This window comes from Adelges cooleyi, unplaced genomic scaffold, assembly GCF_023614345.1.
Source record: "Adelges cooleyi isolate 19-005CV unplaced genomic scaffold, UGA_ACOO_1.1 ACOO_flye_CR_arks_rails_tigmint_CR_PRNA_201, whole genome shotgun sequence".
NCBI lineage: Eukaryota > Metazoa > Arthropoda > Insecta > Hemiptera > Adelgidae > Adelges > Adelges cooleyi.
This window is the reverse complement of record NW_026095863.1, coordinates 87350-103324: the sequence shown is the minus strand read 5'-3', so window position 1 is coordinate 103324 and position 15975 is coordinate 87350. Positions and strand designations below refer to the sequence as shown.

Genomic DNA, 15975 nt, shown 5'->3' with positions numbered 1-15975 from the left:
AAATCGTCGATTTGATGAATCGCGATCAGCGTGCGGCGCGAATAAAAGTCTTGGCGAATACGGCTCGGACGAGCGGCTACGCCTCTGGTGAATTTGGAGTCCCTGAATTAATTAAAGTGGCCGCTAAAGTGAAGAAGTGTGCGTGGGTCACTTCACTTTCTGAAGTTCAGAAGTGGGAAGCTGCCAAAAATGTAGCGAGCTTTCTGGCGGCGGGGACCGATTCGGACTGATTGGACTCGTGTGACGTTGTGTTGTATGTAAAGTATATTGTTGGTTTGTGGAAACCGTAAAAAAATTGCATTATATTTTTTGTGTAGGACGCCCCCTCCCCCGCTGAATAATAAACTTCCGCTACCGAGTCCGGAGACGAGAATTGTATGCGGCCCGTTACAGCACCCCGTTTCAGCGACATACCGTGCGTACACTACAAGAGTGGAACACGGAATATATGAAAACAGTTTGTTCGCTCTCGATGTAAATAAAAAATGAGCTGATAAGTACTCCGCCGAGACCAATGCGACCGATAAATATATATATATATATATATATATATATATATATATTTATGAATTTTGATATCATAAACCCTTTCCTCTAGAAGGGGTAGAATTTTTTTCTTAATTTCACTTTTTTCGAGCAAAGTTTTAGAGATTGAGATCTAAAAATTAGACCGAAGGTAGATCTAAAATGGAACCATACCATATATAATTTACTCAAAAATCTGAAGTCAAATTTTTTTTTATTAAGGAAAACCTCAAAAATAGGATAAATTTACACATTGGCCGTAGTCAGTTTCTAGATTGCTATGTGTGTGTGAATCAACAGTCAACAATAATTATTAGTAACAATAATTATATTGTTAGTATTATTAAGTACATTATTGTTGGACCCACGATATCTTCTAAACCACTATAACTGGTTTGAACGCACTATCCACATATTTGCATTGAGCGTTTATTTAAAAATGATTTAATCACTTTCAGTTACAATAAAATACCTGTGAAAGCCCTGTTACATCTCCGTCCCCATTATGCCCCGACCCCCCACTGTACTGGTTTTTGTTTAATAATAATTTGTACTATTTTATTTATAATTATTTTTTGTTTATAATTTTTACATTAACAATGTAATCAAATACTGTGTGTAAATACTATTTATAGATGACTAATGCTCTGTCAGTTGTCATGCCATATGGCGGACCGCTTACTATTTCTCTGTTAGAAATAATTAAAATTGTATATTAATAAGTATGGATATGGTATGTATTGGGAATTTTAAAATGTTCTATTATTAAATGTATTAGTATTTGTATTTTATTATTGTAATTAAAATCATTGCCTTTAGATACGGCATTTGTACCTGGACGTTTTTTATTGATATTTAAAGCTCAGTTGGTATAGTTCAGCGGTATTTTAATTTCAGAAATAATATTTCATTTACAAATTTTTTACCCTTTGCTATTTTAAAATTATTTTTTAATTTAATTTTTTTATTTAACTAGTAGATAATTAAAGGAAAAAAAAATTTTTTTTTTAATTTTTGTGGTCAAACTAGTTATGATAATTTTGAGATTAAATATCAGATATTTTCCATATTTTTTTTTTAAGAGAGTAGTACTAAAATTTAACAAGTTTTATCCACATATCAATAAATTACACCAGGAGTTCCCAACAAAATTTTGTCAGGGACCTCTTAACAAACCACGAATGTATTGAGGACCCCATATAAATGTAAATTATATATATATATATATATATATATATATATACAGGGTGATCCAACTAACGTAAGACACTCATTTTCTCGGAAAATATAAATATTTTGAGAATTTTTTTTTTTCTAAACTTTTAGGTACATATTTTACTACATTTTTCAATATTTAGAATATTTTTATCTTCAACCCTTATATGTAAAACAAGTATCGCATTTGGTTTTTTAAATGGGAACGTATGTTTTTAATTTCATAAATCTGTAGACAACATTTTTAAAAAAGTTTTAGCGTTTGAATTTCTAATTTTCATCAATCGGTTTTGTAGTTATTACGTTGTAAAGATTTGAAATTTTGATCCATATTTCTTTGGGATTTCAAAACAGGTAGCATATTAAATACTATTAAATAATATTATCGACCTCGCCCCGTCGTCCGTCGATAAAACCGATAATCAAATAATAGTAATACTCCTTACTTTTTTTTTTTATAATATATGGAGATGCGGTTCTTTACCTACTGTCAGAAACCGCGATACCATATACATGTCTGGTCAATTGTTCACATATCTTATCAGTAGACAACACTTACGACGACATTTTTTCCAACCTTACCTACCCATATTATCACGGTATGATTATGATATATTATCAAGCCCAAAAAAAGTGCGTGCAACCGGCTGCCGGCAACGTGACTTGCATTGTGTATTCAGAACCCGGAAACGTCCTATACTCCTATGCCGTTTGTTTTGTTAATACATTTAACTATTTAAGTAGAGTCAATTGTGTTTATATATTCTCTAATTGTGACTACATTTTATATTGCTCTACAATGTACGATGAAAACTAATAAACATAATGATTTCATAAGCAAAAACTTATTTCTACTAGTAATAGTAAACATTTTGTAAATATATTTTTGATATTTGACATATTATGGGAAGTAGGTTTATCAGTATTGAACACGGATTACACTATAGCGTAATAATAATAATAATACAATATATTTCGTTTGTCAGATCTTTGTAGGACACCCTGTATATAATAAAATATTCTATTTAAAATTGTAATTATTACTAAAAGTATATTCTACAAAAAAATGAATATTGATAAAAAAAATATTTACATTAGTTTAATAATAATTAAAAGAGCACAAGTGAACAACAGTTGAATTTTCAAATCAATACAACTACTTTATTTTATTTTATGTACATTGACTGACTTGATTAAATCAACAAATGAAAAAGTTTGATTTATTGTTAACATGTTATAACCTATACGCATTTATTTGTCAATCATTAATATTTTGAAGAAAATATTTGGTATAAAATGTATGGATGATAGTCAAACACCAAGTTTAATTAATTTTATATTCCATAATCAAATATCTGTTATGCATTAGAAATGCAAAATATGGGTTAGATTACAAAATTTTAAATTAAATAAAATCTGACATTAGATCTACCATAAATAAAAATATTAACCAAATATGAATACATTTGCTTCATTGATAAAAAAAAATATTGCTACATTTTTTTTTAAAGACGATTTCATTCATGTAAGAAACTAGAAAACAAAAGCTACCACCCAGATAGCAAAAACATATTAATAAAACGTTATTTAAATATTACAACTGTAGTGACAAATATTACATTAATATTATTTCTTCATATCTTAAAGGCAACATTAATATTTCAAAAACATTTGAGTAATATTATTTGGCCACCGCAATCAGATTTTAATAATATTTCTACCATAATATAATTATAATATTACTCTTGTAATGTATCGTTTATAATGTTAAAATAATATAATTACGTTAACATTATAATGTAAAGAAAATATTATAATAACATTATAGCATACTTCAAATTGTTTTTATAATGTTTTAATAACGCTATTTTTGTATACAGAGAATGACCATTTATTTTGTTTTATTTAAAATAATAATTGTTGTAATTTATATTAATTAAATACACAACAATTGAATGTGTAGACTGCAGTCACTCTATTTAATTTTTTCAAATTATGGATAGATGAATTAATATTAACTAGGTTATAGAAAGATGATTATATAAACAAATAATGATACTATAATACATAAAACAAAACAAATCTTTTTATTTGAATTAACAGTTTGGTTCAATTATACATAATAAATGTAAATATAATAACATTTTATATTTTACATTATTTTTTTTTTTCCACGAGCCGAGATGGCGCACCAGACAAATATGTTTTTATTGAACTTGCAATTTTATCATTAGTGGCTTCCTTGTGGTCTTTCATACTTTTGATAGATTCTGTAAAACAAAGTGCAATAATTATTTTTAAAAGTATTAAGTAACTTCTAAAGGTGTTGACATATAAGTCTTAATGGTATCAGACATTCAATGGTACTAACACAATAGCTGGTTAGATTTCACTATCAATTTGTTAACCAACTCTTACATTTATTTTGTTTTGCAGGACATTTACCCTGTTTAAATTATTGGCAGTTACAAATAATTAAATATTAATACACCATACCATTACTTTTCAAGCATATTAGTACACATTTGTATTAAAATGTAAGCAAATAATAAATGTTGGACATTTATTTGATTATATTGGAGTTACTAATATTAAATATCATATGTATACATGTTCATACCCATAATCATAGTGCATGTTGCTAAACTGCTAAACACCTTTTTACTATTTTGGCCAACATAACTATAATTTTGAAGTAGTTCATCTTTAAAAATCTGCCTTAATACTTCTCGAACTGTTGGAGTTAACTCTTTTTTCGAAAAAACGTTTGATTTCAGCTATCTAATTTTTTTTTCAAAAATGAATAAATAAACATAATTTTAAAAGCAATACATCTAAAAAAAATGATAACAAAACATTAAGGTACAATATTATGTTTATTAAACTATATATTAGGATTAACTTACAACACTTGATCTAAATGTTCTTTCACTTAATTTTCTTTCAAATTCATTTAAGTCTTCTTCGTTTTTAATAGGAAAATAGTCCAAATATATATTTTCTATTTCTATTTCATGATCTGCACTATTATTTTTATTTTGAAAAGCTGAAAAACTGTCTTCAATTTTATCTAATCTTTCAGTAATTTCGAAGACATGGTCTTTAGTTTTTAGAGAAACTCTCAATATTTTCATCATCATATCTGTGGAGAAAAAACAAATTTGCATATTGTAAACAATATAAATTAATTTTAAGCAATTTTATAGTATTAAAAAATAATTTCTTAATTGATGACTACTAAAAATGTATATGTTATATCAAATTTGATGAATAGTACTTCCTACCTGATGATGTACCTGTTTAGATGTGCCTGTTTGCTGAACTGGGAGTGAATACTTTATTTTCAATCAGCTTACTCAATTTTTTGGTTGGCACACCTACCAAAAAGGTTATTTTGTCAGTTACGTTTAAATGCTAAGACTTATTCAATATAAAACGTTTAAAATGAATAATAAAGTTTTTATTTCTTGGTTAAACATCATAACAATATCAGATAATAAAAAAGTTACTAACTTTGGCTTTTTTGTTCACATTCAAAAGAATAATCATTTGTAACTTTGAAAGGGGACGCTACAATCTTAATAATATAACATTCATCATCACTACTTCCTAAAATAATATTGTAGCATAGAATTAATATAAAAACAAGAAGTATTTACATTTAAACAAATAATGACCATTTGAGTTAGTATCATATATGCATATTATGATTATTAAACCAATATTATTAGGTACTACTAATAAATATTTAGCTATTGAAATATCATTGGAAAATTATAATAAATATGAAAATAGAGTAGATTTAAATACATTATCATATTTATGATTACTACATACTAACGTATGAGTACCCATTGGATATAAAAGTAATTTTGTTTTTTAACCTACACTTAAAATAGTACAGAAATAAATACTCTACGACAGACTGTCTGTCGTTAGCATTGAAGATGACAACATTTTTGTTAAACTACGTGTGTGTATGCATAGTGTATTATTTTTATGGTTTAGGGTTTCAATATTTATTTATTTACTATATATAACCATAAGTTGCTTAGAGTTTTTTCTAGGTACACTTAAAATTTTTGTTTCACTAAACATACATTACAATTGTAATTTCTTAGTTGAAATTAAAAAAACCAACACTATAAATATTATAATACTAACTTTGGTGTTTTTCAATTCCGCCACTAGTTTGGACATAACCTTCATCAAAGTTTAGATGCCTTCTTACATTAACTGGCTTTGTGTTATTTGCGAATCGTTTTATTTCTAATTAAAATATTATAACAATGAGTATCAAAATTATTCTATAGATATTATTGTACCTAAAGAGTACATTCAACATTTAAATTATTAAAATAAATAATGTTAATTAAAAATCACAAGTAAAACACTAAAATTGAACAACAAAATAAAAGGATTGTAAGGTAATGACGATTATTATTGTAGCCGTGATTACGATTATGTTTTTTTTTCTTATCATTTTCTTGTACGAATTGATACCATTTTTTAAGTCGTAATGAACAATATTTCAATATATTGTTATTGCGATATACGCCTGTATATCTTGGTGGAAGTTAGTATTTGAGTAGAAAATAAAACACAACAATAATATGCTTAACACAATACTATTAAATATAAAAACACACACAGTATAGAGAATAATATATATATACAACGTACGTTTCAATTATAACAGCAGCCGTAATAGAATGGTAAAACCAACACCTTAATACTATGTCTTATATACTGTGACGCAAAGAGCCTTCACGTCCATTCTACTACTATAACCATACGGCGATGACAATCCCTATATGGTCATTCATCTAAAATAACTCCTTATTTAGACTTAAGTACTATTATACTTTACATCTCTGCGTTCTGCATATGACGACATCCAGGAGTCCAACTATCACCGTCCAGGGCCGACCGACCACTATAAGTAACCACAGAGAACAGGGCTAATTGGTCAGATGTCGTCCAGCGCTCAACAGCTCTACGATCTGTTTACGAGACCTATTGTCCATACTTAACTGTTTTACATTGTGTTGTTAATCGTTTCTTATTTTAACATACGTATTAAAAGTTATTACTAACTTTGTTTGTTAAAATTCTGTTCTGCCTACCCTCTTCCATCCTCACACGGCCTCCAGGCATAACAGTGGTGTCAGAAATCTCGACCTCTACCCTCAACTACAACACACATTTTCAAAGGACTCTTTGGACGGCTCTCTCCAAATTTTCGACCACTCAACCTTCAACTTCAACGCCGCTACGATGTCTTCTATCGAACTGTAAGCATACGTTTATTGTCTCATTTTTATTATTGAAGGACCTATTATTACTTTTCTTTTACGATTGTAAAAATCTTTATTAACTCACCATGGCCACTGCGAGTAACAACACGGGAAACGCCTCGGGTAGTACCGTACCACTCGTAAGTCTTAATTTAGATGGGGCTCTCAAAATAATTCCGCATTATGACGGAACCACAGATTTTTCTTTTTATGAAAATCAGTGTGATTTTATTTTTGAAAACATACATGATAGCTTAAAACCCATTATTTTTAAAGCGGTATTGAGTAAATTATCCGGGAAAGCTTTCGAAGCAATACGCTACCGAATCATAGGAGATTATGCTAAACTTAAACAAATTTTAAAATCGACCTTTGCACAAAAACATTCTGTTTCTTATTTACAAAGTTCTTTAACATCACTCAGGCAGGATAAAGGCGAATCAGTTAACGTTTATGCTCAAAAAGTAGAAAAGGCTTGCCAGGAATTAACTTCAGCCATAACAGAAGGTCGTTCTCAGAATACCATAAATGGTATGGCCGCAGTCGTCAAAGCTCAATCATTAGCTGTATTTATTAGTGGTCTTATTCAACCAATACGCACAATCCTTAAAGCCACAAGACCCGATTCTTTCGAATCAGCGGTAACAGTCGCGATAGAAGAAGAAAAAGCTCTCGAAAGCGAATACGCGCTTCATAAACGCGACAATTTTAATCCAAATTTTAAGAAAAACCGTTCTAACGATAAACAAACACGTCCTAATAATTTCGTACGCCTTATCTGTGCTTATTGTAAAAAAAATAACCACCATATTTCGGAATGTAGGAAATTAAAATTCGTCGAAGAACAGAAAGCGAACGCAAATTCCGCAGGTTCTTCTCAAACGCCGCGTAATAATTCAAACAACGCTCGCGACACACGTAAACCGTCGTTTAATCGTCGTCAGCCTAACACAAGGGCAACAAACTCGCGTTCTGCCTCCGATAGCGCTATTAAAACCGCAAGTGACTTTCAAACCGCTAGTATTAAACTAGTCACAAAAATCGAAAACGATCACATTTGTTGCTATTCAACACATTTAAAAGCAGGAAACGGGAAATTTTTTTTAGATAGTGGCGCCGATGTTAACTTAATTAAAATTCAATCACTTAAAGGTTTTGTCGAGATCGATACTTCCAAGGCAAAAATTTTAAACGGCATAAATTCAGTCTCAGTAAAGACCTTAGGTCAAACTATTATCAAACTTATTATTGATAACCGCAAAATTTTAGTAGAATTTCAAATCGTAGAAAACGATTTTCCTTTACCTTTTGACGCATTACTCGGAAAAGCATTTCTGAAGTCTCATGGTGCAGTCCTCGACTTAAACGATAATATTTTGATTCTACCAACAAACGAAAATTCTATTATGGTACCCGCGCGTACAAAATATATTTACTCTATTCAAACACACGACATTATCCCGAACAATACCGATATTATTCTTCATAATAAAAATCTAACAGATGATGTTATTCTAGGGAATTGTGTTACGACAGTACACAATAACGAGGTTATATCAAGTGTCATTAATCTTGACACAGCGCCAGTTGAAATCCGCAATCTATCATTAAATGACTGTATATGGGAATTATTAGACACAGCAAACGTTAATGTAATCCAAGACTCGTCGAACACTACCGACACTATCCCCACAGCCACACAACCGGATCGTATTTCTCGTTTAAACGATAATTTAGACTTGACCCATTTAAATCCCGATGAACGTGATTCTGTTTTAGACATCTGTCATAAGTACTCAGACCTATTCTTTCTTGAAGGCGACTCGCTCACTTTCACTAAAACACTTATGCATTCAATTAATACGCCAACCGATGCTAGACCGATACATCTTAAGCCGTACCGATTGGCGCAAGCTCAAAAAGGGGAGGTAGACAGACAAGTCACCGAATTGCTAGGGCAAGGTATTATCGAACATAGTAATAGTCCATGGAATTTCCCTCTTCTTGTCATTCCAAAAAAGGAAGATAGAACGGGTAAAACCAAGTTTCGTATTTGTATTGACTACCGTAAACTCAACGAGATAACTAAGGGAGACGCGTATCCATTGCCGAATATTACCTAAGTCTACAACTTTAGACTTAGCTAACGGTTATATGCAAGTCAAAATAGACCCAAAAGATCGTGAAAAAACGGCGTTCAGCTGCGATCAAGGTCACTTTCAATACACTCGACTGAATTTTGGCATGGCTTCAGCGCCAGCGACCTTTTCGCGTCTCATCAAAAGCGTTATCAGTGGTCTAAGCCCACCTTTTGTATACGCCTATTTAGATGATCTTGTTTTGCATGCGACTAGTTTAAAGGATCATTCAGAAAAATTAATTAAAGTTTTTAATCGTCTACGACAACACAACTTAAAGTTGCAACCTGCCAAATGCGAATTTCTCCGTAAAGAAACGATTTACCTGGGGCATGTCATTTCTTCACAAGGTTTACGTCCGGACCCTAAAAAAGTAGAGGCAGTCCTAAATTTCCCTCGACCTATTAACACAAAAACTTTAAAGAGTCTGTTGGGACTTAGCAATTACTATCGGAAGTTCATTCCGTCCTACGCAAAGATCACTAAACCATTAACTTCACTTCTAAAAAGTAACGTACCATTTATTTGGAGTGATCTATGCGAACAAGCTTTTTGTCAAATCAAAGACATTTTAACTACAGAACCTATTTTACAATTTCCCGATTTCAAAAAGCCCTTTGTACTCAGCACCGATGCAAGTAATTACGCATTGGGAGGAGTCTTAAGTCAAGGACCCATTGGAAGGGATCTACCCTGTGCTTATTCAAGTCGAACTTTGAATAAAGCTGAAATTAACTATTCGACTATAGAAAAAGAATTACTATCTATTCTTTGGAATGTCAAACATTTTAGGCCTTATCTATGGGGTAGACATTTTACTATTTTCACAGACCATCGCCCGTTATGTTATTTATTCAATATCAAAGACGCTAGTTCACGTCTAGTCCGTTGGAGACTAGAGTTATCTGAGTACCAATTCGATGTAGTCTATAAACAGGGAAAATTTAACACTAACGCCGATGCGTTATCAAGGGCTATCCCGGAATACGAAATAAAAAATATTCCTAATTATATACACAAGATTACGTATACAGGAGGGTTTGACGATTTATTTAATCGATATACAAGTTCCATTATTCTCAACTCGCGTGTCACCGACGTAAACGATACTATAACGAGCGTAGCCGACAACACCGTAGTAGTATTATTTCTCGACCAAGACCGGTTTGCTAATTCATATAAGGAATTGACCACTTGTTACCCAGAACTGCACGATGTAACATTTCCGCAATCAGACAAATACATTTATTCCACGGATAAATTTTGTATATTGTTTTTTTTAGGCGACAGTAATCCGTTTACTTCCCAATCTATTTATGATAAATTGTCAGAAGTAAAGGATTACATATGTGCAAACAATACCACACACGTTCATATCGATTTAAATAGTAAATGTATAGAAGACGTTGCACAAACCCGAGCTATGACGCGATACGTTTTTTCTAATAGCAATATCCAGGTTACATTGTTTTACGCGACCAAGGACGAAACGGCAAACGGTACACCGCCCGATGCCGCCGCCAACGAGGCCGCTGCACTCGTATCGGATTCCGAATCAATTAATACAGATAACGAACCACGTGCTATTGTTGACATAGATCAACAACAGCAGATAATCAGGGAATTTCACGATAATCCGTTAGGAGGGCACCAGGGTTCCAAGCGATCGTTTAGTCGGATTGCTAGGTTATACCATTGGAAAGGGATGCGTAAACAAATAGAAGATTATATATCTAAATGCGACATTTGCCAAAAATCAAAAAAACATTTAAATACAAAACAACCAATGGTTATCACCACCACATCTAGGTATAGTTTTGAAAAACTTTTTATGGATTTAGTCGGTCCTATGCCTCTAACAACTTCAGGACACAGTTATGTCCTTACGATGCAGGACGACCTTTCGAAATACGCTATTGCCGCACCCTTAAAGGACGCGACAGCTAGTACAGTTGCGAAAAGCTTCATAAAACATTTTGTATGCATTTACGGCATACCAGACACGATCGTCACCGATCAAGGTACAAACTTCATGTCAGAACTCTTTACTAATGTGTGCAAACTTCTGAAAATTCAGAAAGTACACACCACAATTTACCACCCACAGGCTAACCCAGTGGAACGATGGCATAGATATCTCAAAAATTATCTTAGGTGCTATATAAATAAAGACCAATCAGATTGGAACGACTATCTATCATTCGCTTTATTTACTTACAACGTAATACCATATTCTAGCACTAATTATACTCCATATGAAATTGTTTTTGGCCGCCCGCCAAATGTACCCACATCGTTCTCACAACCAGTAAGACCTATTTACAATTATGACTCTTATTTATGTAAATTACGACATAAAATGCAATTAGCAAATGAAATCGCTAGGCAAAACTTATTGGTAAGCAAAACCAAATCAAAAGAAATATATGATCGTACCGTCAATTCTTTAGAGTTAGACGTAAATGATCAAGTTTACATGTTAAATCACAATAAAGCAAATAAACTTTGCGAAGAATGGATTGGACCTTTTACAATAACAGACATTCATGATAATCATAATATCACAATTAAAAAGGGGAGGAAAGACGTAAAACTACACATAAATAACGTAAAGAAATGTGTAAATAATTCACTTTAAAAAATTATAACCTTTTTCTTTTTGTATACAATATTAACACATGAACATTTTATATTCTAACTTTATTATTCTCATATAAAAAAAAATATTATCTTATTCTACTGACCTTTCACTTTTTATTGAAACACTATTACACAATACCATTTTCAACTTGTCATAAAACCTGTTCAGAATTATTATACTAATAAGGCATTGTTTATATAGGAATTTCATTGTCATCGACTTGGAGTTCATGAATTTGAACCCAGAAGAACGAGTTCTCGTCTCGGGAGCCATAGCGAACTCGTTGGATAGGTTTGATATAGTTCACCTTACCGGAAATCCTATTGTAATCAATAAACGGGGGTACACTAGACCTCTTGAATTATCCACTGAATACCCCGAATTTGTGAGGGAATGCCAACGGATTTTCGGCAAGACCGAGACATCCACTAACGAACGACTATACCCATTACTTGCCGAACTATATGACAGTATACACGAACCCCTTAACAACCTTAACCCGGAATACATAAAATCTTATATCACTAAACGGGGGGACGCTTCCTTTATCGTTCTTTGGAGTGGGGATACTGATAGGACCATTTTAACCCAGTTAGGGATACATTTCACAATGCTTAACTTAACAGCCAGAGACCTTTCCAATACAGGGACATACACTTTAACTCTAACAAATTTCACGACACGTAGAACGCTGTTCTCTATAGAACTCGGTCCAGTGGTTACCGCAAAAGGGAATGTATTAAGTCTATATCACACACATTCCGTCTTTTGTGGTAGGGGACATTTTAACTGTATACAACCACACCATCCGATTACAGACCTGCAATGGGCTAGGTGCATATTTGACAGATTAGTTAGGAAAATGACATACAAACGACTATGTGCCGAACTAACAAACTCACATTAGCTACTTCTCTACTTCTTTTAACACAAGATTCTAAAGTACATATGCATAAATACGTACGGATACAACTTCGTCTAAACACGATTATCTACAATATTCACAGACCAGTTGCTTTATAATCGAACATTGTTATTATTATAAAATGATTTAATACATTACAGAATGTTTTGGATCACAATCCTTCCAGCGTTTTTTGTTCATACACAAGCCACGCTGATAACTGATACCAAGTTCGAATCAGGACTTTACTATGGACATCAAGGGATATTGAAAATATCGAATGACCGATGGAAACTAGTGACATATTATGATTTCAGTAATTACATTACAAACGCTCAAACACTAACAAACATCACAGTGGAAACTGATAAATTATGTACTTTCATCGACACATTGGGTAGTCATAGTAACAAGACCTATAGTTCTTTCTGCACTGCTATGAGTGCGAAACAAAAACTTACAAAAACTAACATAGATATCCGAAGGGAAGCATTATTAGATGTAGTAGGGTATAATCCCAGCTACAAACACTTTTCTAAACGCTCGATTACTAATACTATAAAAAACATAGCACACGTTCTATTCGGAGTATGTGACGCTCTATGTTCAGATACTAACTTAGGTCACATACAGAATATACATAACTCAGAAAATCAACAATTAGATGTGCTAGATAAACAAATAAAAATCATTAAATCTGGTATGACATCCTTACACACTTTAACTAAAAATCTTAATGATAATACTCAAGTAATTTCTAAACAATTGGATAAAATAAATCAAAGTTTGACCAATATAGCGACACTTAATGAAATAGGCTTTGCCGTTACACAGCAGTTTCTATTATTAAACGCTTTAACGGACCAGTACGATTCTGATACAAACTTGTTGTCTGATTTAATACACGCCGCACAGGTAGGACAAATACATTCGAGTATTATAACACCCAGTGAACTTTTAGACACTCTAAAAGACATAAAAGTACATTTACCAAAATCAACTGACTTACCTGTAGGTTTCACCACCGCCGATGTTGGTGAGTTACTAAAGATTTCTGAGACAACTATATTTTCAAAGGACCAAACTATTGTATTTGTAATTGATATACCAATTGTAAACCAAATCGAACTAAACTTATACAATTTAATACCTTTACCCAAACATGTTACTAATGATAAATATATTTACATTGATTCTAATTATGACTATATTGCTGTTAGCAAAAGTAAAGACTATTATACAACTTTTAACAACCTACAAATATTACAATGTAAACGTACTAAAAACTTTATCCTATGCCCGCAATACCAACCGTTACACCCTAAATCTATGAAACCTATTTGTGAAATTGAATTGTTTTTTCAACCACCTAAATTACCTTTGGATTGTAAAATAAAATATTTTGAATTAGACACTAGTATTTTTCACAAATTACTTTTTAAAAATTCTTGGTTATATATTACCAGGGAAGAAAATATTTTATTAACTTGTAATGAAAATATAGAAACCAGTAACACCCGTATCCATGGGGTAGGATTAATACATATACCCATTAATTGTAAAGCATATTCCAATCAGGATGTGCTGATTCCAAATATAATTAATGAGAATATTGATTACATTGATTTTGTACCACAGATTAACATTACTAATACTAGTTATACGGATAAGTTAAATATTTTAAATGTAAACAAATTATTGACAGACCATGTATTAACTAACAAACTTAATGATGTGAAACGTATATCTGAATCATTATTAAATGTACCTGATAAACTTAATCAGAAAGATTTTCAATACAATGTAATAACTAATACTAGAAGACATGACATGTTGTTATACACCATTTGTACAATAATTATACTTTATTGTCTGTATTTTGTTTCAACCCTTGTGACAAAACTTTTCCCATGTAATAACAGAATATACAATTTTTGCTCTGAGTCTGTTACTAGGCCAACCAATACTGACGGAGTTGGACAACCGCTTTCTACAACGGACCCTACCAATTTTGAAGATGTTGAACTTCAACCAAGAGTGACAGCTCATCATATCGCAACCAGGAACGTTTTACACTATCCACCACTATACTAAAGAGGACATCCGACGAAATATGCCTCTTTACTTAAGGAGGGGCGTGTGACGCAAAGAGCCTTCACGTCCATTCTACTACTATAACCATACGGCGATGACAATCCCTATATGGTCATTCATCTAAAATAACTCCTTATTTAGACTTAAGTACTATTATACTTTACATCTCTGCGTTCTGCATATGACGACATCCAGGAGTCCAACTATCACCGTCCAGGGCCGACCGACCACTATAAGTAACCACAGAGAACAGGGCTAATTGGTCAGATGTCGTCCAGCGCTCAACAGCTCTACGATCTGTTTACGAGACCTATTGTCCATACTTAACTGTTTTACATTGTGTTGTTAATCGTTTCTTATTTTAACATACGTATTAAAAGTTATTACTAACTTTGTTTGTTAAAATTCTGTTCTGCCTACCCTCTTCCATCCTCACACGGCCTCCAGGCATAACAATACTATACAATCTAGGTTACAGTCGTAATTGGTCCTTGTATAAACAACTTAAATATTACTCATGATTTCTTCAGTGTACACTTATAATACCATATAAGGTTATATAATATTTATTACTTATCCATGACCCAAATAAACAATATTAATTATATTCAATAATTGTTATATTATAAGTTTTTTTTAATTTGTTTGTGTACTTACAATTATTCTAGCAAAATTATAAATTTAATATTTTTTAAATAGTCGTCATATCATGTTATCCACAATTTAGGTCTAGCTTTAAAATTCAATTGATTCATAGGTTCAAGTCTTAATTATAGTATAAAATTAAAATATAAGCTATTTACGGTTACATTGCAATATTTTCTTCGATAACTGCAACTTTATATTCAATGCAAATGTAATTACTAAAATGTTTTATTTGTGATTTGTTTTTAAAATTATTCAATGTAAATCTAATTATGTCTTTGTTGCGCAATAATATAAAGAGGTACCCAATTATTTAATTATGTTTATGGATTTGTAGTGTAAGTATTTTGTATATACAAATGGGTATTTAAAATATAAATGCTTACCTTCACTTGATACAGGAGAATCAGATGCTTGTCTTTTGTTTGAACATAATAAAGGATTTTTTCCCATGTTTTCATCACTGGAATCTTCCACCACTATAATATATAAAATATTTAGAGCTTTATATAACTC

At 31.8% G+C, this 15975-nt stretch overlaps 2 protein-coding genes across 2 annotated transcripts; one reads left to right on the top strand and one right to left on the bottom strand.

Annotated features, from left to right (window-relative positions):
- Positions 1 to 5040: 5040 nt before the first annotated feature.
- Positions 5041 to 15935, bottom strand: LOC126834052 (uncharacterized). Its single transcript, XM_050565685.1, has 4 exons — positions 15846 to 15935; positions 5905 to 6009; positions 5254 to 5349; positions 5041 to 5117 (listed from the first exon to the last, which is right to left on the bottom strand). Exons 1-4 carry the CDS (start codon positions 15910 to 15912, stop codon positions 5041 to 5043), a joined length of 345 nt encoding a protein of 114 aa, XP_050421642.1. The 5' UTR covers positions 15913 to 15935.
- LOC126834051 (uncharacterized) lies at positions 12982 to 15266 on the top strand. Its single transcript, XM_050565684.1, has one exon. It carries the CDS (start codon positions 13159 to 13161, stop codon positions 14812 to 14814), a length of 1656 nt encoding a protein of 551 aa, XP_050421641.1. The 5' UTR covers positions 12982 to 13158; the 3' UTR covers positions 14815 to 15266.
- Positions 15936 to 15975: the final 40 nt, after the last annotated feature.

Excerpts from the sequence above, each read along its gene's own strand:
- LOC126834051 (XM_050565684.1), top strand. The coding sequence starts at position 13,159 with ATGAGTGCGAAACAAAAACTTACAAAAACTAACATAGATATCCGAAGG.
- LOC126834052 (XM_050565685.1), bottom strand. The coding sequence starts at position 15,912 with ATGGGAAAAAATCCTTTATTATGTTCAAACAAAAGACAAGCATCTGAT. Across the intron at positions 6,010-15,845 it reads TTCTCCTGTATCAAGTGAAG|AAATAAAACGATTCGCAAAT; the intron begins GTAAGCATTTAT and ends TATTTTAATTAG. Across the intron at positions 5,350-5,904 it reads CGGAATTGAAAAACACCAAA|GAAGTAGTGATGATGAATGT; the intron begins GTTAGTATTATA and ends ATATTATTTTAG.